Here is a 24,492-nt window from a genome sequence, read left to right as displayed (position 1 = left end):
TTCCATATTGTCCCATAAACCCAAGCAAAACGAAGGAAAAAGTCATCTGGTAGGAAAAGATAGAATTAAAAGGTTTTAGAGAATGGAACCTGGGACCAAATTCTGGCAGAGAAAATAGGTGGTAAAGAAGTTTAACTTCTTAGTTTAACTTAGTTTAACTTCTACAGATAAAAAAATCATCTCTATATCCATCATGGTTGTCTTTTCCCATCATTTTAGGAAGAATCCTTCTCAGAAACAGAAAAGGTAAGACAAAATACTCCACAACAACCTATTTGCAATAGGCACTTCATTACTACTGTTATTTAAATTTTAAGACAGACATCGTCTGCTGTATTTAAAACATTCAAAACATTTTAAAAAGAAGATTACAAGTATTAAACACAACCACAGTAAACTCTGCATGTAGGCTTGATGACAAAAATCAAACGCTGCCATTGGAACTACTTTATACAATGAAGATAAACCTCTTTAAATATACTTAAAATAAACGGAACTAAATAGAAATGCATCTGCTGAGAAACTTATTAATCTTTAATGTTTAAGTCAATCATTTTAAAGTAAACAATGATTTGCATATAATATTGCTTCAGTTCCATCCAGGTTTATTAGCCACTTTATTAAGTCTGAATTTGTTACAGACTTAAGACAGTAACTCAACTTATTACATATATATAAAAAGAACTATATGTTCACATTAATAGTAATTATTCAGATACTTAGGGTAAAGACAAACCAAGTCAGAGGCAAACAAGTATGTGCAAGAAAAATTACTGGACTGATCATATAAAAAAGATGATATACTGAGGACTTCCACAAAAATGAAACAATGCTTTCTCCTACTCCCCAAAACATTTTATCCGACAAAACTATGATAAAGACATTTCTATAAATGAATTTTGAAGAAACCACAAGTTAATATTTTTCCATAATTTAATTAGCGCCTGCCTTGGGACATTTAAATGATCAGTTTCGTTTGCATTCTATACTAGACAGCTAACCAGTTAAATTGTTTACACCACTAGTTAGCTGATTTCAAATATGTATTTTTGTACCAAAAACCTCTAGATTAAAATACACGTGTCCATGATCTTTAACAGAAATATAAATTAAAAAATATTAACGGGGTTAAATTTTTAGTACTATGGTTGCAGAAATCATGTACAGATTATACAACAGACTTAAGAGATGCAACAAAATTTTCTTAAGCCATAAAGAAAACCTTAATGAGAAATGTTTAGTATAGTGTGCTTCACACAGTATTCATTTTAGATTAAAAACCAAAATACTTCCTAAAAAGTCAACTGACCATTTTTGTATACAGTACTACTTAGAAAACAATTTATTTATCTGTAAAGTAAATAACTTCTTTATCAGACAGCAAACTACACAGCGTATCAGACTTACAAGCAAAGTCTCCTTTTCAACTTAAGTTGTTGTTCTACACAGAGACATTGAACAAACTGTATTTGAGGCATAATCTGCACCACCACATTTCAATGATCCGATACAGTTAACATTCAAATCATAACAGACACATTTATTAATGTAGTGCCTCTCCTTCTTCAGTTGTGGAAATACCTGCAATAAGACTGACCACTGCCTCCCAGCACAGCAAAGAGCACACAACAAAAACACACTGTTCCTTGTACCAGACAAACTAAATAAATCATGCCATAATTGACAGGTTCCACTCTTCTGTATGAGTATATGGCATAAGACATACACTACTTCAGTAAGTTCAACAGAAAAAAACTTCCAGTGTTTTTATTTGCCTATTCTCTGGACTACCCAGTCCTGCTGGCAGAGGGGGCAGCGATTATTCTGTTTCACCCACAAGGACATGCAGCAATTGTGGAAGGAATGATTGCATTCTCCCCAAACCACTGAAAGAGAAAAAAGAACATGTTCCAGTCATGCTCAGATGTCTGATCAACACTTACAGCAAGGTCCAAACTATTCTTCTCAGATGTTTAAAGCCACTGCAAACTTACAAAACATTTGAAAAGACAAAATGCATCATTGCTGATTTATCCACAGAGATTGAATTAATACAGTCATTCTGATGATACTCCTCATCTCTACATCACGGATCTTTTCATTTTTTTCCAAATGAAAAGAAATATATATATTCTCACCTTCTTTTATAAAGTGTTTGACACAACTCTCTGTGAATGTATAAAACATATGTCAATAGTAACCAGGAGTATATGGGTAAATTCTTCACTTTAACTTTCCCAAAACAGTTCCAAAATATAGGCAATGCATACTGACTTACTATCATACAAGAGCATATTACCAAATTCTCATCTGAAATGCAGTGTTTACACTTAACTGCGTGACATCAAGGAAGCACGTTTGACACAGTACGTAACATCCAAACGGCTATATTAGCATTTTCTGGCAAAATAAATCAGAACATGCACAGGCGACAATTTCTTCAACCCAACAAAATTGTAAAATATTGCCCATCTACTCATGAGTATTAGTAATTTGTGTTTTTTTTTTTTCCCCCCCTTATTAGCTCACATTTTCCTTATTGAAATATAAGCGTACCAATCAAAGGAGTGTTGTAAGATGATGCTTTTTTTTTCCTGATGATTTTAAACAGGACACTTACCAAGCAACTAAGGTATCTGAAACAGGCAATGCCTGTTCTGGTTAGAATAATAATCAGAAATAACAGTGGATTAAGTTTGAAACAATACACTTCAAAGCAGAAAGAACAAGGGTGTGGAAAGATTTACCACTCGCTTAACAGTTGACTTAAAGTTTTAAAGCAAACACTATGAGACAATTTTCACTATATCTGATTTAAATATATCAGAATTACGTTATGATTTGTTTTTGCATGTATTGACAAGCAGTTTAAAGAACGCTTATGATTATACAGCATTGTAGCAAACTCCAGTGATCGCACTTTTCCAAACGAAAACTGAACAGGCAAGCAATTATCTCCACTATGCCTGAATCAAGACGGGAAAAATACCGCTTTCTAACCCCGTCAGGAATTTATTTCAGAATACAGGGTTTTATTGGTATTGCTATTATACCTTCTGGCACACATCCTAGTAGAAAGAAAAGGAGCCATTTCCTAGCCTACTGCAAAGGCGTATATTATCATCTGAATTATGTTCAGGATGAGAACAACTTAAACATCACAGATGCATGTATGTTGACAGAAGCACTGCAAATTTGAAAGTGTTATATACTACAGCATGTCTGAAGTTAATACTAATTTTATTAGCGCTCAAAAATAAACCAAGTATTACTAATGTAAAAAGATGACACACTGTAACAAAACACTGGTTTACTTTTGAGCATTAATAAAACTAGTATTCCCTTCAAGCTTCAAAATGCACCCTATTGAGAGAAACTTAAATTGAAAAACAAGCGAATGAAATCACTACATACCAACACAATCTTCTTGTTTGTTTTCAGCTTGACATCTAAGACAGGCATCTAAAAGTAAACAAGAAAAAGATTGAATCTGATGCTCAGGATTCCATCTAAAGTTTGACAGAAGAAAACTTAAACTTTAAAACCAGTTTACAAGGGTAAAAATCTCAAGTTTTGCAAGTTTTGATGTTTGCTTCAGCCCTTTAACATTGAACACCCCCCCCCCCCCCCCCCAAATTTCAATCAGGGCACGTGACGATGAGACGTCTATCTGAAAGAGGTCAGAAGGACTATAAGCTGTTCAAGTGTTGTTTATTTTCCATTGCTTTGTATTTTCATAACTTCTGCTGAAAAAAGCCTCCATTTTGTAGATATAACAACCAACAGATTTGTGCCAAGGCACTCAGGCATATTAAGAGCTGAGCAAGCATGCAGCCAAACCCTAATTACAGGACTTTGTTTTTCTGATGTCAGCATCTCCATTTAAGGAAATCACTCACGATTTTGACTTTTTTTAGCCCCTACACCTCTCACCACAACCCCCACCTCCTGCTGCCATCTTCTTGTACAGTAGCTTTCCTTAATAGGTACCTGCATATCATTTTCAGAAGAGTTACACATACACATGCAAGTGTATTTATAAACACTGGTCAATTTGATAATATAATTCAAGAGATAAACATGGAAAAATATCTAATTTAGAATGTTTATCTACTTTATATGCTCCCGTGGCTACAGGACTAGATGACAGACTCAGGAGATACAGAAGTGACAACTTGCAGGCTTAGTACCATGCCACACATACAGCAGAAGAATGCCTTTGTGTAAGGCAGTCTTCGCCAGTGTAAAGGAGAAACGTCTACGTGCACATACCATGCACAATAAAGTGTTCAACTGTTACGGCAGCACACGATGGAAACATCTCCTCCAAAGAAAAACTAGTAACTTAGGCAAAAGTGTCCCACAGGTTTGACTTGGCCTGCAGGTCACCAGTTGGATCGTATTTTCCTATTAGACAAAAACATAACATGCTACAGGAATTTTGAGTATTTCTGCCAGATATTGACATAAGTTCTATTTCAGATTCACCTGCCCTCATTTTCTCAGGTGACAGAGAACAAAGAGCACAGATACTCTGAAGTAGTTGCCCTTTCCCCCCTGACAAGGCAGCAAATCAAGCTTTCTAATGTCTGTTCCTGTAACTTGTATTTCCGTAGCACTAGGGGCCAAGCTGCAGGGAAGACTCAGACAAACTGCTTCAGCGCTGCATTGTGGTGCATGGGAACAAACTGATCTGGAGTCACCCCAATGGGCAGTAAGCTGGGGTGGAGTTGCAGCCACTATAAAAGCAGTTTTCCTATCCCAACCCTAGATTTACAGTTTCAGAGTAGGCCAGAAATCACAGCAACCATGCTGATGTCAGCTGTCCACACTCCTGCATCACTACCCTCAGGGTGTCAGTCTGTGAAAGTGAAGCAAATCTAGAGTCACTACTGCTGCAATCTTGGCCCTCCCAGATAAAACCTGCAGTTTTGTTTCTTTCCTTGTGCTTCTGTGACCACCGAAGCCCACACTGGTTCAAGGAGTTAAAACAGTAGAAAATTAGGCCAGCTAACAGTCCCCTGCCTTCCAAAATCAAACAAACTGACTTCAAACATGCAGAGCCTGCTTAAGTCTGGCACTGCCTCCAAGCTGAGGTTACTGCAAATGCAGTGGCTCTACAGGAGCCAGACCAAGTCTGGCAGGGTCAACACAAAATTGCTAAACTGAAGTCAGTAATGATCAAGTCTCACATTGTGACAATCTGGTTTGTTCTAAAAAAAATGGTTACCGGATTTTTTCCCTTAGCTTCAGATTAAAAGTACTGCCTTGGTGTAATTATGAAAAAATACAGAAGATCAATTTTTTAGCTTTTATCAAATATCTGGGTAAAGGTTTTTTTGATTTTTTTTTCCTAGTGCCATGTAACAGGCTAGAATACGGAAGTAAGTTCTTAAAATTAGGTTTTCCTTATAACAGACTAAGCCACTTTTGCTTTCAGTGTGGTCTCTGTTCACCATGTAAACAAAGACATAAAGCATCTAAAGCATCTGCAAATTGTGTTTACACAAAAGGTCACAGAATGGTTTGGGTTGGAAGGGACCTCAAAGCCCACCCATTCCAACCCCCGCCAAGGGCAGGGACACCTCCCACCAGCCCAGGCTGCCCAAATCCCATCCAGCCTGGCCTTGGGCACTGCCAGGGATGGGGCACCCACAGCTGCTCTGGGCAGCCTGGGCCAGGGCCTCACCGCCCTCAGAGTAAAGAATTTCTTCCTAATGCCTAATCTAGATCTATCCCTTTTTAGTTTAAAGCTGTTACTCCTACACCCATCACTCCTTAATAGAGAGTCCCTCCCCAGCTTTCCCTTTAGGTACTGGCAGGCCGCTGTAAGGTCTCCCCTCAGCCTTCTCTTCTCCAGGCTGAACAACCCCAACTCCCTCAGCCCGCCTCCATAGCAGAGGGGCTGCAGCCTCTGAGCATCCTTGCAGCCCTCCCCTGGACTCGCTCCAACAGCTCCATGTCCTTGTGCTGGGGCCCAGAGCTGGGGAGGGTCTCACAAGAGCAGAGCAGAGGGGGACAATCCCGTCCCCTGCTCTGATGGCCCTGCTGCTTTTGGTGCAGCCCAGGGTACGGGCAGCTTGCTGAGCTGCAAGCACACATTGCTGGCTCGTGTCGAGCTTCTCGTCAACCACCACCCCAAGGTCCTTCTCCTCAGGGCTGCTCTAGATCCATTCTCTGCCCAGCCTGAATTTGTGCCTGGGACTGCCCAAGGTGCAGGACCTTGTGGTTGGCCTTGCTGAACTTCACGTGGTCAGTCCCCCACCACTTCATCCTGGGCTGCATCTTTTTTCCTCCAGTACACCTCTGTGCCTTTTCTGTTCCTCAGAACATTTGCAGTAAAAACATCTACAAGAAATCACTGCATTGTGTGTTTTGCCTCCTTTCTATGAAACCAAAACCAGTCTAGATTTGCAGCGTTATATTCCCTGGACCTAGAAAAGCAACATGCCATGGAGACGGCCATCGGTCGCTTGTCCTACCAGACTCCAACATGACCAACTGAAAGGCTCGAAGACAGTTATGCCTCTGATGACAGCATGATAGCAAAAATTAGATATAGATATACTGCAGAAGAAAAATGTAAGGGATTTAAAAAGATCCATGGTGTTGTATTTGCATAACATGTCAGAAGTGACTAACGTTGGTCAACGATGAGGCTGTTTTTAAAGAGATCTCAAAACAGGGAAACTAGCCCCTTACTTTTCCAGCAGACTTTTCAGTACATTGATGAATGTTAAGTTGCAGCAGCAATCAGGGTGCTCGGTTAGGGGCGTTATAGATTGGGTTAAGACCTGGAGAAGCCTATTTCTACACACGCCCGCAGCACCGCTGCCTCACAAACGGCCCAGGCAGCAGGGCCGCAGCTCTCGCGTTCAGCCCGGCGGTAACTCCGCTTGCCGGGGGCCGAGCAACAACAGCTCCCGCAGGGCAGCGCCGGCGAGAGGCCAGGGGCGGCCGCCTGCCCGGAGCCCAGCCCACCGCTCCCCGACGCCAGGGCCTGAGGGAACGACGAGGGCCCGCGCTCCGAGCCCCAGCCCCGCCGGGAAGTCGGCCCGGCCCTCGGTGTCCGTTCCCCCCGGGCGGCGACGGCCATGGTGGGCCGGGGCCTGCCGCTTACCCATGACCTGCACCCGGCAAATGGCACAGGTGTCGCACTCCACGTCCCAGCTCCACATGGCCACGGCGTTCCACTTCTTCAGCGAGAACATCTTGTCGGGGCCGCCCGCCTTGGAGCCTGAGGAGCCCGGGTGCGAGTGGGGGGCGCCCGGCTCGTCCCCGTCCTCCACGTCGGCCATGGCGGAGGGGCGGGGACGCGACGGCGCCGGTCGAGCGGCAGAGCGGGGCTGCGGCGCCACCTCCCGGCCCCGGCCCCGGCCCCGGCCCCAGCCCCAGCCCCGGGCTTGTAGCTCCGAGGCGGCCGCAGGAGGCAGAAAACAGGCCTCAGTGCAAGGGGGAATCTGTCTCGCAGCCGTGTTTCCAGGAGGTGGAAGGCACCCAAGGCTACCGCCACAGCGCTTATAGCCATAGGGTGACTGGGGAGGAGGGAGCTGACTAGAACAGGGAGCCCACAACACCTAAAACGTGCCTGAAACTGCCAAATACAAAAATACTTTAATCTCTGGAGTGTATTATCTCTGAAATCTCAGTCTTATTATGCAACACTAACCCTTCATCGAAGGGATATGATGCGGGCTACTTCCTAACATCAGAGCAGGACACACTGAACTTCACAGCTTGAATGTGTAAGGGGACATAAAACCAGCAGAAAATAAATGAGTTGTGAGAAACTAAAAAGCCAAAAGGAAATTTTAAAATGGCCATTTACATTTAAAAATGACGTACTCCATACATACTGATACATCTATATATACAATATTTACATACACAAATCATAAACATCTTAAAATTGGACTTTCAAAGTGTAGATAAAAACAAAGCTAAACAACAGACTATTTTATAAGATAATAGGAATTTACATTCCTCTTCTAACTTTAACATTTGGTTAAAGATTATGTCCATGCTGGTTTTGGTGGTTGAACTTTCAGCATTGGTTTGCAGAACCAAATTACTCCAGACAATTGCACTTATGTTGCTGGTTAGGGTGAGATCTTAAACGTAACCACTACTGGAAAAGCATCAACAGTACCAGTTATCACCACTATTCTGTACCAGCAATGGTTGAGTTCTCGATCTACATCAGATTGTGCTGCTAAACTTTAAGAACTAGGCTAGATTACTGCTTACTAACTTGAGAAATTGTTTCCCTCCACCACTTAAAAAAAACATGTGCCCAGCAGAAATGTTGCTGAGTTGGAGGTTTCAAAACACTTTTTGTTTTTGCCAATTTTCCTTCAATAACCATGGCTGCTGACCGTCACAGCTAGGGTATATATGATTATAGAGGAACAGCAATAAGGATGTATAAGAATATGGTATACAGTACCGAGTCAAAAATGGTTTTAAAGGAAGGGAAGGGCAAAGATTGCATTTCTTAATACACTTTTACCACTCAAGCTATTATTCCATCAAGAAATGTATTTTTCCAATTATCAGTTATCTTTGTTATTCAGCTCTTAAATGGTAAGAGAAATACTTTAATATGTACAAAATTAACCTAAATTTTAAAACTCAGAAAAGGCAATTTAAGATAACCTGGATGTCATGATCCATAATCAAACCCAGATTTTCTATATTTTGAGGAACTACCGAGCCTTTGTTTATAGAACTCTTAATTAAAATCAGAATGGTTCCTACCTTCAGTTATGCTGAATATAATCAATGATAAAACTCACACTGGTTTGATGTTCTAAATACAAACTTCTTTTCTGCTTTTCTGGTATAGCAGACAACAACAGAGTTCAAATCCCTGAGAAGGAAAGCAGCTACTAGTTGTTTTGTGGACCATGCATCACTCTTGGAACGTAATTACTGCTAGTGTAGAAAAGGTGTATGTGGTACATCCATCCAGCTTTGTGCATGCTACAGAGTAATAAGAAGTAAATAGAAATAAAAACTTTTAATATGCACTCTAGAATTCATCTGTTCCCTAACGACAGGAAACATTACAAATGTAGCGCATGGGAGATTGGCACAAAATACAGCTCTTTCAGTGAATTTTCCCTGTGTACTTTTCCACCATTTTTATATGCAAATAAAAAACAATTATTTCAGGTGGGGGAGAGGAAGACTGTATTTGCTTATGTCTAATATATCTATTTATCTAAATATAGGAAATTGAACTAAGTTCCTTTTAGTTCATCAAGTGATTGTTCAGTTAGAATTAGAGCTGCTAGCCAACTGCATGTTATAGAATAGGGAAACAACTTGCTTAGCAACTATGAGGGGTTGCACATAATAGTAGGTATAAAAATTTGGAATATTGTTTTCTATTATGCAGTTTATAACTAATTACATTTCTGCAATAATTTTACAGTAAGGATACATCGAGGATTTATTCGATTCTGATTGTCTCCACTTCAAAGAACACTCATTGAAAGCTCCAAGTGTTTAACACCTGATTTCAAAACAGAAGACTTCCACAATTGCCATAATAGTTTTCCTGTCATACTCCTAAACCCATTTCAAATGAATATACACATTTATCTTCACCTTGCAAGAACATTTCCTATGCATCTTTCTAAAAACACTAATTATCGCAGATTGCTTTGGAACAATGTTCAATGCCTTCTATGGCTTTTGAGAATGGAAGAGTCTAGAAATATGAACTGACTTTTGTTCTTTTTTCTTTCCTTGAACAACATTTGAGATTTTTGTCCCCCTCCCCCTGTAGTTTGCTTACTCTGAAACATAGAATCCAAGGTTATTTTTACTAATAACAAACCTGTTATGGCAATGTCAGTTTTATGCTAATGCAAAGAACAGTTATGTAAGTATGTGTGTATCTTGGCCAATTAGTTCACATGCTGAACTGTATTTTTACACTTACTGTTTGCTCTGTCAATAGACTAACACATATCAGAACAGTTAAGAACTGTGTCAAATCAATTTATCTGCCAAAGAAAAGAATTTAAGCATAGTTCTGTGCCAAAACTGTTTCTTAAACTCTGAATTGGCTGTGCTTCTCTGTGCCATTTTTATCAGTAGGAATATGCTGAACAGTGCCATTAAAGGCCAGTACTAATTACAGCTATGGTTATAGCCAAAACCTCAGTAAGGGCAGACGGTGGAGCTGCAATCGAGGAAGACAACACAGGTAATAGCATGAATCAGCCCATCTGCTATCACCTGCTACAAAACCACCTGTAGGTATTCTTAAGGTTTTACTGAAGCTGCCTGAAGCAGTTGCCAAGATGGAAAACAGACTTCACTAGTAGTATGTACAGTTCTTGTGACAGAAATGCATGAAGTAGGCATCCAGATAAAAAACACAAAACAAATTGGGGAAACTCCGCATTCACGGAATAGGTTGCATATCACTTCTACAGTGCAAGAATCTCACTAGACAGGAGACTGAAGAAATACACTATTGCTACGTAGAGTAGCAAGAATGTATTTTTCTTTACTCCATTTGCCATTCTTGCTATATGGCAACATACCCATGAGATTTCACATGATTTTTACAGAAGTCCAGGTAGGAGTTTAGAGACAGAGAACTATCAGGAGTTCCAGATTCTTAAATAGACTGTGTTGCTCATATTCATGAATCAGACCAGTACACCTTATATTATAGGAGGGAAATCCTTAAAGAAGTTTTATAAAAGAAGTAAATGACTTCTGGGCAGGAACCTCTCTGCTTTAATGTGGGCGGGAACCTCTCTGCTTTAATGGGAAAACCTAGTCTTATAAAAGACAAAACAGCTCCCAGCTTTGCTGAACTGCTTCTTAATGAGGTCTAAACCCTTGAATTGTCTCAATTTTTCATACAACACCCAAGCTCATCCGTAACTTCTGAAGAAGCGTCTCAAAACCAACAGCACAAAGGCCCCCCAGAAGACTATCAAATTCTACACTAGAATTTGATTTGTTGTTTTACTCTCTAGTAAAGCTCGGTCATTACTTATTCCCTCCAGACAGTTTAAATTTTCAAGCTCAAAGCTTGCCTCGTATCCTGTTAACTTTTAAATAATTAACTGTAAAGACAAAATTATGCATATTTTAACTGAGGTTAGCTGTTTGAGAATCAAACTGCATTCTGAACTGAAAACCAAGTTACCTTGTTTTGCTGTTATGAGGGGGAATAGGAATACCCTCTCCTGACACCTATTTTGAAATATAGATACCTCCTATAAACTTGTGTGAGGTAGCACAGTTTGTTTTAAATCTCCCACAACACCTTAGATTAATATTAATTAATATCTTTAACCTCCTACAGGTATGTAGAACCTGCCTAGTATGAGGATAGACCCCATTAACCACAGTTAGCATATCCTGCACTGCACGGGGTGGGCAGTGGGATCAGCAAGGGAAGCCTCATGGAAACTCGCCTTATGGAAAGTCCCTTTACTTACATGTCTAAATTACAGGAAGGTACTGCACAGGCAAAGTTTATCCCTCTCCTTACCCACACTTGCCGACATTATGTCCTGCGTGCCACAAACCTTACAGATTTATTGATTTTGATCCAATATTCTACTTTTAGACTTCAACCAAGATAGTGTCAGAATATAAGTATACACGAAGCATACTCATAAAAATAGGTAAACGTGACAGAATAGTGACAGTGAAGACTTCACAGAAATCTGAATCAAATACTCGGAAGCTAGGTGAATTATGTAGGTTACAAATATCAATGTTTTATATTCAAAAAGTTAGAATTTTACTGTTCCTACAGCAGTACATATATTTTTCCTTTTGTACAGCCAGGTGTCTTCAATTCTCATATATCCAGGACTAGGATTATTTCTTTTTCAATGTAAGATACTTGTAAAAACAATCAAGTAATCTGTAACATTTGGTGTGACTGCCTTCTTCTACAATAGGGTAAATCAGCAAGATAAGGAGAAAAGGTAGGAGAAAGAAATACATAGAACTAAATACAACTTCTGAGAAAAATAAGCTATTGCATCATCATATGGGGAAAATACTTGTGCACACCCTCTCAGCTTTTACTGTCCCCCTTTGAGGTGTCAGTTCGTCACTGACAATGATTAAAATGACCAAATATTTGAGAAAGCATTGTGCCTGCATCTACCCTTCTTTTGGAAAGTACTTCAAAGGTCTATGGATAAAAGGTGCAACATAATCATCAGGTCTGAGTATTAGTGTAGATGACTACTGATTCTACAGCCTGCTTGCTGCCACCTGATGAAGGCTGGTTTCTCTGTCACCTAGCAGCAATGTCACAGGGTCCCGGAGAAGCTGCAGGCAGCGTTAAGCACATGGAGCTCCCACCCCTAAGCCTCTTAGCCGGCTACTGAGGTAACCCTTCAGTAGGTGCAGTGTCTGCATACTGATCAGCCATCAGCGTGAGCCTGGCTTGCTTTGAAGCCTTCTATTGTTAAAGCTCTCTGCTCCCTGACACACTGGAGCTTATCACTGAAACACCAGTCTGGAGGAAAGCAGGGGATATCTTGCCTTTTGTTTTCTTTCCTTTTTTTTTTTTTTTTTTTTTTTTTTTGAGAAACCAAAGCCAAAATCTTCTGCACTGCTATCTCAGAGAGACCAGGTAAGAAATTTTTACCTTTAAAGATTGAATTTAAGTCACACAGTAAATTTGAGTTGTTCTATGATTCTCTTTTTCACTGCATAAGAATTGCCAAAAATAGAAGATGAAGGAGGGGAACAAAAACTACAACACTTTAAAACAGACTAAATTGACTGATTGAAAAGGCATATAATTAATGTTTCTATAAAACATTATATATATTTTCAGTGAAATTTAACAAGACTATATATACAACTGCTACAACATTTGGAATATTAATTATACTAAAATAACTGACTTCAAATAGTTAAAAAGCTCAGTCATTACAATTTAATGGATCATACCTAGTAAGATTACAAAGGTGTCTACATATATGGATTGTGTTATTTCCCTTAAATATCTATTCGTGTAAAGGATATTTAAAAAGCAGTTCAGCAAGGTTGTCTAAAAATCGAAACAAAAATTTCTTAGAGCTTCTGCATTTCCTGAACACAAAAAATAAGATAGTGCAACCACTGTATCTTGTCAAACCTTATTCTATTCTGATACTGTGGAACAACTGATTCTCAAGTTCCAGTCTTTGATGCAGGTACATCAAGTGACTTCTTAAACTTAGATTTTTAAACTAAATAATGTAGGCAAATTACAGGTTATAGTCCCAGTTCTTATAGCTCTGCACTCAAACTCCTCAATTGTATTTATTTATTCTTATCAGCTGCCCTGTATTGCTGAATCTCAGTAATGGACATTATTCCTGCACCAGTCTCATCAGGACTGAACACGATAACTGATATGGCCTCCTTACAGCTATTAAATGATGTCTGTTTTATTTAATCTGAATAAATCATAAAAACCTTAGCTAAATATGCTTTTGGAACTACTCATAAGAACCTTACATAAATAGCAAGCACTTCTCTATTCTGCTATCGGTTGCTCTTATTCTTTACTGGGAGCTTTTGCTTATTGGCATGATTTTTATTCCATATGCATTCTCTTCAAAAAAAAATGCTGAATGAGTTTCTATTGTGAATAAATGCTGCAATCTTTGTATTTTAAATTACATTTAAAGAAGCACAAATTAATTTTAAATACTTTGTTTTCCATGTGTTATTGATTCTAGCTACTATATACGGCCTATAGTTGTATCTTCTATATGAAGATAAATATATAGGGGAGCATTTACAGATCATCATAGAGACTATAGATATTTTCTTGCTGTAGTTACCTGCACGCATCATGGGGGAGTTTGTTTAGAAATTCCTAGAACTGAGAGAGAAATTAGGATGCTAATTTTCAAGGAATCCAGAGTCTTAAGAAGAACCTTCTAACTACGGAGGCCTTGTGAATCTACGATTGCTAGCCCAACCCAGAAACTCAAAGTATGATCAGCACAGCAGCTGTGGATCTGAAGACGGAATGCCCTTTTCATGTCATGGCTTAGAAAAAACCTCAGCATAATGGTTAGAGAAGGTATCACGTTAACCATGAAAAGAATAGATTGCTCTGCTATAATCATCACAGAATCCTTACAAATTTTTGGAGTGTCCATCGAAAAATTCCTCCTGTATTTTCAACTTCATCTTTAGCTTTCTCTGCTTCCTGAGTCTCTGCAAATGAACGTAGTAATCATTCAGACTGTGCCTTAATACTACTTACTTCAAAATTAATCAAAATTAATTCCAAAATGGCTCAAATGTTTGCACTGTATCTCCTAGTAAGAGCTTCCATACCAACAATAAAGGAAAATAGGTCAGCTCTCTGTACACGAAGACAAAACACCAACACAGCAAAACATGCTTATAGAAAGTTACCTTATAACAATGCCCATAAGCATAGGAAGGACAGCACGTGACAAAAAAACAGAAACAAAACAAACAAAAAACACCCCCCCACACACACACCTACAGAGATTACATATGAAAAATGAGAAAAATGAAAACTACTTTTTTCCATATGCATATTTTTTTCATATCCATATTTAAAATAGCTCTGACATTATACAGCTAGTACAGGTACACTGGACATGTAATAAAAGACCAATCAATAAGAAAATTTAGTCATGTAACACCAGGGCTAGATATCCTTTAATACAGACTAGTCACAGCAAACATTTTTAAAAATGTCAGATTCCTATACACACTGTTATGCTAAATAATTCTCTCCCAACCATCAACATCAACTTAAATTAGAACACAACAGTGCTGTGGATGACCATGTACAATCCCTTAGATTATTGCTTTTTTTTTTTTGTCAGATAGATTTACCTTGTTAAAATCAACTCCTGTATGCAAACCTCTATTCATCCAGTCTTCAAATAAATGATATTTTAAAAATCCAGGCCTCACAGTAAATATGCAGCATATCTCAAGTTTGTTGTAATTTATTTATGAGTTATTCTCAAGCAATGTTACAAAACATTTTAATGTCTTGATAAGAAAATAAAATTTAAATAAAAATACATTCAACAATACATCATAATACAAATTAAAACTAATGATAATTTACAATCCAAACAGAACTAATTATCGAATGTCTTCTAGACTAACCAAAATGAAGGCAACTTTTACCATTAATCATCCTACTTGTACCTAATTAAATTCTAGAACACCTACTTTATTTTGAAACATTATAAAATGAGAAATTAAATCCTAATAGTCACAAATATTCAATGGCCTTTGTTTTTTTCTACTAGATATTCCAGTATCAAAGCAAAAAGTGCATTTTTAAAAAAATTCTTAGAATACAATTTAGTTTTCCATAAGTTGGACTTTGAAAACAACAGAAAATGGCTCTGAGGAACAGACACTTTGCCACAACGTCAATTGATATACAGCACAAACTAACTTTGACAGTTGACAGCATTCAGCTTTATTTTATGGCAGCTTTTTAATGGCAATTGCATTGCACAAATCCAATTTACCTTGGCAAAACACATTTCTTGGCATATGATTTCAAGCCCCCTTTTAACTGTTGGCAAACAAAAGTCCCTTAGAATACATTAAATGTGTACAAGAAGGAAAGGCAAAAACAATTGAGATTGCTGAATGATTGTGACATTGCAGACAATAGTACTGAATCCCAGACATTCTAAAGTAGTTTGTCTGGGTTTAAAATCAATAGTTCTTCTAACAATACTTACATTCATTCGTTCAAAAATTTCAATCCTGTCTTGCCAACTTGCTTCTATCACAGAAAGCCTCCCTACGACAGTATTACAATTGTATAGTAATTTGAACAGCTTACAGTTTCCAAGCATTATGGATTTCTATTCTATTTGTAAGTTACATTCCTAATTAATTTGGCCAAATCACGATTGTAAAAAACACACTAACAAAACAATAACAAAAGACCCCACAGCAAATGCTCTGAAAATAAAAGTACCACATATAGTTATTATTAAAAATAACATTCCAAGAAGTACCGTTGTATTTAATACTGATGAAGCGAAGTTGCCACCTTTGCTTCTTCCTGGCTATATACATAGAAGTTCTTTCAGCACAAACCTAACTTCCCAGACAAAGTGAGCAAAAAATAATTTTACTAAAGTCAAGAATGACAGTTTATAAACTGTGTTAAGTGGCAAATAAGAATCCATATAACTAAAGATATAAAAATATTCACTGAAGCATTGTTTAAAGACAAAACAATGTTGATCATTCAACTGATCATAAAAAGCAGATACTACAAAGTATCTAAAAATAATCTGGGATAGTCCAGATATCTAAAGTGCTTTGAGTGATTATAATAGAGATTATTTATTAGATTTGTAGTCAAATGGTGAGTTGGACCTAACTAGTTTTATCAAAAAATAAAATAAAATCATATATGGAATGATGTAAATTGATCAGTACTCAACCACAATCTGTTCACATTTGAGTTCTTCTATCTGTAAGCAAATATTATTTCAAAAAGAACATTGCTACCCTGCATTTTTTTTCAGATTAAGAAAAAAATCCATACCTTAAAAAAACGTACCCTAAAGAAAATAGATAGTGGTCTCATGTCACTCCATATATTACTCACCCCAAATGTAAACAAGAGGCACAACGTAAATTCCCTGATTTCTTCTTATTTAGTACTTAAGAAAAAAAAAAAAAAAAACAACTAACACTGGTAACTGCTGTCCAGATTATTTGCGACATACTGCATGACATTCTAACTTCAGCTGTAGTTAAAATCAAGTCCTGACAACACTTAATATAAGAAAAAAAGTCAAACGAATTGAGTGTGAAGCTTCAGGTCTTTACCATGTCATTGTATCTTGGGATTTCTATTTCAAGATCGTTATCAGCAGGGCAGGCACTCATGGTAAACTCATACAATTTTGCAATACATGTATTCAGAGATGCAATACAACCAACAAATGCCATGTTGATTTTGTTCCATTAAAAAGCTTATTTGTTTAGAAAGTTCTTTCCAATAAAACAGCAATGACAGAACAACATTTAGTTCTATTCACATCTGTTACTTCAAGAACCTGGAACTTCCAAGTTCTTCAGCAAAATGAGAATCAACTCTAAGACAAGATTTCCAAGTAGCTAGCTTTCTATTAAATATTAAATAGATTGTCAACACAACTAGCATTTACGTTCATTTTTAAATACTTTGTAAAGATGCATATTATGAAATACAAAATGAAATAAAACAAAAAAACAAACACCCCCAAGAACATTTCCAGTTTCGTTTTCATCCAAGTGTGCCACAGTTTGTTTTGGTTAGGAAACCTTTCCAACAATTGGATTTTCTCTGGAACAAATAAAATATTACATGTAAGTATTTTTAATGGTTAACATTTGCTTTCTAATTCTCATCATATAGTTTTTATCTATTAAATGAAGCATTTTCCCCCCATAATTCCTAGCACGATTTCTGGAATGATTTGTGGAAAAATCTCATTTACTTTCACGTGAAAATTCTAAATCGAACGCCAATTTCTCTGAACAACTTGAGTCAAATATTAAACTAAGGAAACCACACTGTGGTTGTAGAATTCTTTTTTACGGTGATTCAAGCATTACTGATGCAAAGAAAAAAATAGAGAACTTGACTAGTGTTGTTTTATGGACAACAGCTAGGATCAAGGAGAACTGAAAGAATCACCTCTGGAACAACAACAAACACTAAAGATTTTTTCTTCCCCAATTTCACAAAAAAATAGTATTTATCATTGAATATGACAAGTGCATTAAAAACAGTAAGTATGCATGAAAGATATGGGTGCGGTATAATTTTTACAGTTATATAAAATTTGATAGCTTAACTCTTTTTTAACTGAAATTTAATAAAAATATGTAACATTTTTAAAAAGAAGGTAGGCAGACAGTTAGGGATAATCACAGAATATCCCGAGTTGGAAGGGACCCACAAAGGTCATGGAGTCCAACTCTTGGGTCTGCACAGGACCTCTCAACAACCAGACCACATGTCTGAGAGTATTGTCCACACTTCTTGAACTCCAGCAGGCCGGGTGCCATGACCACTTACCCAAGGAGCCTGTTCCACTGCCATCTGAAGTGCACAAGAAAATTCACTTGCAAGAAAGTGACACACTCGTTGCTAATGGGATCTTAAAACAAACGCAGAGGAATCCCATGCCAGAGAAATTTTTCCTATCATCTTAACAACAGGTGAAGAGCTACACTACTACAAATACAGCAAATGATGTACCATATTTTCTCCATGTCTTTGGTTTGTCTAAATATAACTCAGCTTAACTACCTCAACAAGCTTGACCTCGTTTTGTGATTTTTAAGTTTTTACTTACCGATACACTTCTGTACGTAAAAGTTTCTTAAGATACTTACTCACTACCATATTTAGCACTTGATGATCTCTTCTTTCTGTATTTTTCATGCGATTCATTCAGCTTTTCTACTATATCTATTATCTGTTTGAGTGTATGAAAAGTTGCTACAGAGTCTTCAATTGTGAAGTTAGAATAGTCATCTGGTTCTTTCCGTGGACCTTGATAGACAGCTATGCTTCCGCAAGCCTCTAAAAAAATTACCAAAATATCCCAGTTAGAATTTTGATTATTAATAAACAGATCTATTTACAATATAAATGGGGACTCTGAAATTCTGAAAACTAATGTTACTTTAGCTTATACATAGAGCGGATTGAGACAAAAGCAGAAAACAGTATCAACTAGATTTATTTACAGTTCTGTGACTTATTCTCCACTCATTTGGCATCTTGAGAATCCACGCTCCCTCCTGTTCACATTAACAGGAAATCAATGCCTTCTTGTAACTCAGCTATGTTACATACGATTCATTCCATAATCGGGAAAAGGAGAACAAAGATAGAAGAGTAACTGCCTATACTTACCGTCTCTTTGTTTAGACTATTTAAAAGATTTCCTATGTGCAAATTTAATTAAAATAATGTGCTCATCTGATATCTAGTATTAAGAAATGACTGAACAATGTCTGATACTAGATTACTAAGGACTCAAAAATATATTGTGTCTCCAGTCTCTGTTATTTTCAGGTAAATTGTTAACAAATATAATGGATGTTAGGGGCCTAAAGAATTAGAGTTGAATAATATCAGCATAATTCTTCTGAATTACTATTTCAGTACCTTCCAACTTCTGAAGTTTAGACATGTTGATAGTGAAAAGTGAGTAAATTCTTTCTGTCTCTCTGTCTCCATCAATCTCAATTTGAGTATCAGCTGGAACATCTCTAAAATGTAAAAAAATAAAAAAATAAAAAAAATGGAGATGAGTACTCTAAATTTGAAAGCAAGCAAAAACTGATTCCATTTCAATATACTTAGCTTTTTAATTATGCCTATCACTCACAGACAACTTCACAATTGCTACACAAAATACAGCATTCACTGCAAGTCTTAGAGTAACATGAGTATATAGTTTTGAGAGCATAACAAAAAAGGCTTTTTTTTCAATAGAATTTATTATTCAATATGTCAAGAGAAAAATATTTTTGAAATATCAAAGCTTAACTTTTATTAAACAACAACTAAACACTGTTTTTAAAAATCTGCTACACTCGAAAGGTAGCCAGAACAGAAGAACAAGACACAGTTTTAAAGCACAACAAAAAGACAAAAACAACCTAAAGTTGGTTAGTAATGGAATCTTTAAAGCTGTTGAGAAACCTAATATATGGATTAATCAAGTAACATGGAAAAATGTATTACATATTTTTCAGAAAGTTCTCTTGTAGAATTTGTACTGAATTTTAGAGGACAGACTGTAATCTTTAGTCTATAGTTTACACAACCTATCCAGTTAAAGATAATTTATTAAAAAATAATTATAGCATGTTTTTAGAAATCAGCAACTTGAGAAAAGAAGTTACGCATTTTTCTTGACATACCTACACAATACAAATGATTTGTAAGAATCTGCATCTGAGATTATTTCGCTGATATCCCTAGTACACTGCTTTAAAATAAGTGAGGTTAAATGAAAGTGTGATTTTATAAAACAAGAGAACACCATTAGGGAAAGTGATAGACTTTCAGGCTGAGTCCTCAGCAGCAAGGTATTTTAATTACTTCATATGGATAACTTAGGTGTGTCCTATTCCTGCATTCCACTTGGCATCTGAAAAAACATGAGAATTCCTATGCCTGTTCTTATTTGCACTAGGAGCAACAGCCCTCAAGAAAGAACTGTCACCAGCTGAAGGTTTGCCACAGAGTAAGTAGCTACCACTGATGTCTTCCTCCAACAACCTCTGTACCCACTGTCCACTTTAGGAGCTTAAAGGACAGACAGTTAAGAGGCCAATTTCCAAGGTGCTTTGGACTGTCAGTGTTACAATACAGACCACAGGAAACAACTTAGAACAGTCAATTATTGATAATTCAGAACACAGCACGAGAAAGAAAGGAACTGGAAATAAACAAACAAGTATACCATAACTGTTTCATATATCAAGTTCTCATTCACAGAAGAAATACCACAACATGGCATTAAAAAAAGAACTGAAATGTTATGGTTTCTCCCAGACCACCATACACTACGCACTGCCAGAACTATTCACTACCAATACTCCTCTATATTACCAACATGGTACTAGCATACAAGGTAACTATTAACAGAAGACTCATTAGCTACAAAATACCTCGTTCTGCATAGAAAGAAATTAATCATTCAGTATTTCTGATCTACATACTCAATTGGCTACGTTTAACATTTCATATGGTGGCTGATGAAGCAATAGGTTTACTAAAGCCCAGTACTCCAGGCACTACTAAGAAATGTTTTTAGTAACTTCCTAAAGCAGACAGCAAAAGCCTTGCCTTCAGATTCTCAAGTTGTACACTGAATCATACATGATTTATCCTACAAAACATATGCAGTTTCATTTGAGAACCAACTTACGCAGTGCAACGAGCACAGCCCACTGTGTTTTCTACTGTAGCCTTGCAGCAAAGCCAGCTCCCATTCAAAAAAGCAGAAGGATGGTAAAAACTAAGCCTCTTCTGGTTGCATCTCGTTACCCGGCAGAGAGCTTCTATCCACTCACTAGCTTCTACACAGTTATTTGCTTGGATATAGAGTGGCTTTTCTCCATGTAGTACTTGAAACATCTGTAGAAGGAATGCAACAATATTCCGCCCAGTAAAAAAATCTAGTTATTGAGCAACTTTGAATATGTCAATATAAATTTCAAGTCTCACGCAATCTAAACCCATATTAAGACTAGAAGTGAGACAAGGGAGGCGGAAAAAAGACTTCTCACCTCTCATTTTCCTACATGACCCTAAAAAAACCCACCACACAAAACCAGCTTCCCGTGTTCCACTTGTACCACTTCATCCAAAAAAAGCCTTAAAAGAATAAGAATATTCTGCTCATTCTTTAAATGTGATGTCAGATTTCATGGTTTTTTTTTTTTTTTTTTTTTTTTTTTTTTTTTTTAAAATCTTGAGAGTAACAAAAGTTTCCCAGAGGTTTCTGCTTTAGTCATCCTCAGCCTAAGTAACAACTACACGTTTATCACTGCCTCCGAATTTTGGATTCAAATATTGACAGAAATACTGATGTGTTACAGGTCCAGAACAAGGCTGTAAGGACAACTGTCTTAACTGTTGAAGGTATTGTAGACATTAACAGGAATAAATACAAGCCTGGTAATATTACATTTTATTACATAAGAACATAATACAATTCATACTACTACTACCACCTTATATTAAAGTGCTTTGTAATAAGGTCTCAATAGTTTTAACTGTCATTCTAAAAATTTGGGAAGAGGGGTGCAAGTCATAAAATCAGAAAAGTTGGTGCAGAGATTAAAATGTGCAGGCTGTTTCACGTTCAGAGTACTAGGAAATACTGAATACAGCTTCCCTCCTCCCCCGATTCAAAGATTTTTTTAATGAAACATTTAAGAGTAAATTAAGCTAATTACAAACTGTTACCTGAAGAACATATCGAAAATTATAAATAATCTTTTGACTCACATTTTTCTTGTTGAAGGAGCTCTCATCAAGCTTCTCCACTGCAAGGATGTTTTTGATTGGAATCGTGAAGATTGGTTCTTTATCTGTAAAATTTTGTAAACAAATAACAAGAGTGAAACAAATTACAGTACTATAAATACTACAACCTCAGTGCACTTGCAATACTAAGTTCTCAAAATGTGCATTTATATTTTTGAGGTACATAAATCAGACTATAATGATGAGAATGGGAAGACAGCCTCAGCAAGTAAGATTAGGGAATGTACATTCTCTGATGCACGTGCTTAAGTTAATATGCCACATTAAAGTGGCAAACTGAAGAAACTCAGGTGGGCTACAGAACAATAATATGACATACAGTATATGACAATAAACAATGCTATTTATTCTGTTGATTTCATTTTTTAACAAAGGTCATTGCTAAAAATTAAAAAAAAAGAAGCTTGGCATGTGTTCTTCTTGCCAATCACCAAATCTATGCCTAACCTCTCATTTTATCATTATCACCAGAGAAGAGATTGGCCAGCAAAAAGGCCATTGTATAGAATCAAGACTGTATTACATGAAATGCCAAAACGCTTCCTTTTATCCAAATGCAGGTTACATGCACATACACGTACCGCCACACAAAGATTAAAAAATTTATTTTTGTAAATAGATTTTTTTTTTTTTAATAAATTGCAGGAAGCATGAACGTGAATAAATCAGCTATTAGGGCAATGCAGGCATCTAATACCTTCTTGTTACTCAATATTGATAATCCTTTGTTATCATGTGTGACAGTGTCTCATATGAGTGGTATTAATGAACATGATACATCTTTGATAATTCTGCAACTAGCCAAAGGCAGAAATCAAAAATCTAATCTTTTTGACTTTTTAAGCTGTTAAATTTCATTTCTAAGTAAATACAGACTGCAGCACGTGGACTACCTTCAGGATTTTTTGTATCGGCATATTTAATAAACAGCAAAAAGCAAACACCCTGTGAAAAACTTGACTATACACATCCTTGTATTTCAGAGTGCCATGAAAAAAATCTTATTTAAAAAATATTTTAAAAGCTCACTTATTTGCAAGGCAAATTTTAAAATGCACATATAGATAAGTCTGTATCTTACCCTACAGTGGACTACTTTAAAAACTGAGTATACTAACCAGCAGCTATGAAGTTATATGCAGATCAGAACCAATACATCATTACATTTCATTAAACAGTATGATTAAGAAGCATCTGATGAAACAGAATTTTGCTGAAAACACCAATTCATCCAATGCCAGTGTTGTCAAAACCAGACATTTTGTGACATACCCTTCAATTACCTTCCAACAAGCAGGCAATAGTTTTCCTGAGATATGTCTCTCTCTACATGCCAGCTCAGTATTTAGGTTTCCAGTGTCAATAGCTAACTCCAACATAACAAGCATCAGCATTTAGTAAATTCCTCAGTGCAGGCATGAGCAGAAGCAAATGCATTCTCTGGTTTGCTGCACTGAACTGAAAATTCCCAGGACCCTGGCTGCAACTAAGGCTCTCAAGAGCTACCAGCATTCCCAGGCTAGAAGGTCTCAAGCTAAGAAATTAGGAGACTCACTACCACAGTACAGACCTGAGAAGGTCTGAGATCTTGGATCTCTGACAGCCAGTTATTTTGGTCTTCAAGTCTAAACTGTATACAGTAAGTTCAGTAAATTGTGCTGCAGAAGCTTTCTCCAAGATAAGTGTGACTACAGTTCAGATCTTGAGCATTTAATAAACAGAGCAAAAGGCAACTAAAATATATCATTATGAGCTTTAGGAAAAACAAAAATTTTAAAAAGCCAAAACCAGGTACAAACACCTAGAAAATATTGAAAAATTAACAGGCATAAAATATACATAATTTACCTTGCTGTTTGTGGTAGGTGAATTCTCTACTTGTTAGACAGAACCACCGTTTCTTGAAATTCTTTTTACCAATCCGAGTCCTTCCCTGAGCTCTTTTGTACATTTCTCTGTAACAACAGAATCCAATGAAAATGATACTTTAGTCTCCCAGAGAGGTTTCAAAAAACATCTGAGAACACATTGTTACCACATTATGAGTAATATAACCTACTTCATTGTAAATTAAAACTCTTCTATTTATTCAAAATAAGCCCTCAAGATTGCCTCCAAGTATGGTGATCATGGACACGGTTCCATTAACAAGTTAGGAGTGTGAAAAACAGTTAATTTGGGGTAGGTACTTGCTTATTCAGATCAAGAACTCAAGAACACGTGAATGCAGTTGGTCTTATCTGGGTCAAGAACTGAACAAAAAGGAAATGATGATGAACACAATTCAACAGGAGTACACACAAATTGTATTCAGTGGAGTTTAAAAGCATGCTCACTGGCAACCACTGTTTTGAGCAACAGCCACCAGTTTCTCATACAAATTAGCTTCCAAATTACTGTAA

General features: G+C 37.0%; 2 protein-coding genes across 5 annotated transcripts in view; both read right to left on the bottom strand.

The window, feature by feature from the left end:
* Positions 1-582: 582 nt before the first annotated feature.
* RNF7 (ring finger protein 7) lies at positions 583-7,347 on the bottom strand. Of its 2 annotated transcripts, none has more exons than XM_080605343.1 (3): positions 7,128-7,347; positions 3,415-3,462; positions 583-1,886 (listed from the first exon to the last, which is right to left on the bottom strand). In XM_080605343.1, exons 1-3 carry the CDS (start codon positions 7,296-7,298, stop codon positions 1,830-1,832), a joined length of 276 nt encoding a protein of 91 aa, XP_080461469.1. In that variant the 5' UTR covers positions 7,299-7,347; the 3' UTR covers positions 583-1,829. The 2 variants fall into 2 exon arrangements, with proteins under 2 accessions (XP_080461469.1, XP_080461468.1); XM_080605342.1 differs by having other exon boundaries at positions 7,121-7,346.
* Positions 7,348-14,666: 7,319 nt separating this feature from the next.
* The window catches only part of RASA2 (RAS p21 protein activator 2), a 51,482-nt gene continuing 41,656 nt past the window's right edge, over positions 14,667-24,492 (bottom strand). For all 3 annotated transcript variants that reach the window (XM_080605286.1, XM_080605287.1, XM_080605288.1), the window contains 6 exons: positions 23,939-24,045; positions 22,052-22,134; positions 20,967-21,175; positions 19,193-19,296; positions 18,412-18,601; positions 14,667-17,353 (listed from right to left, as the gene is read on the bottom strand). In XM_080605286.1, the coding sequence (XP_080461412.1) occupies positions 17,323-17,353; positions 18,412-18,601; positions 19,193-19,296; positions 20,967-21,175; positions 22,052-22,134; positions 23,939-24,045 (724 nt within the window). In that variant the 3' untranslated portion in view covers positions 14,667-17,322. The remainder of the gene's footprint in view (positions 17,354-18,411; positions 18,602-19,192; positions 19,297-20,966; positions 21,176-22,051; positions 22,135-23,938; positions 24,046-24,492) is intronic.

This window comes from Anser brachyrhynchus, assembly GCF_964034855.1.
Source record: "Anser brachyrhynchus genome assembly, chromosome: 9".
NCBI classification, from domain to species: Eukaryota; Metazoa; Chordata; class Aves; order Anseriformes; family Anatidae; genus Anser; species Anser brachyrhynchus.
The sequence above is the reverse complement of the archived record's forward strand: the minus strand, read 5'-3'. Positions and strand labels throughout refer to the sequence as shown.

What these genes read in the sequence shown, in the direction of transcription:
- RNF7 (XM_080605342.1), bottom strand. Translation starts at nt 7,298, where the DNA reads ATGGCCGACGTGGAGGACGGGGACGAGCCGGGCGCCCCCCACTCGCAC. An exon ending in TTGCCGGGTGCAGGTCATGG is followed by an intron (nt 3,463 to 7,120) that starts GTAAGCGGCAGG and finishes GTTTACTTTTAG; the next exon opens with ATGCCTGTCTTAGATGTCAA. An exon ending in CAAACAAGAAGATTGTGTTG is followed by an intron (nt 1,887 to 3,414) that starts GTATGTAGTGAT and finishes TTTCTCTTTCAG; the next exon opens with TGGTTTGGGGAGAATGCAAT.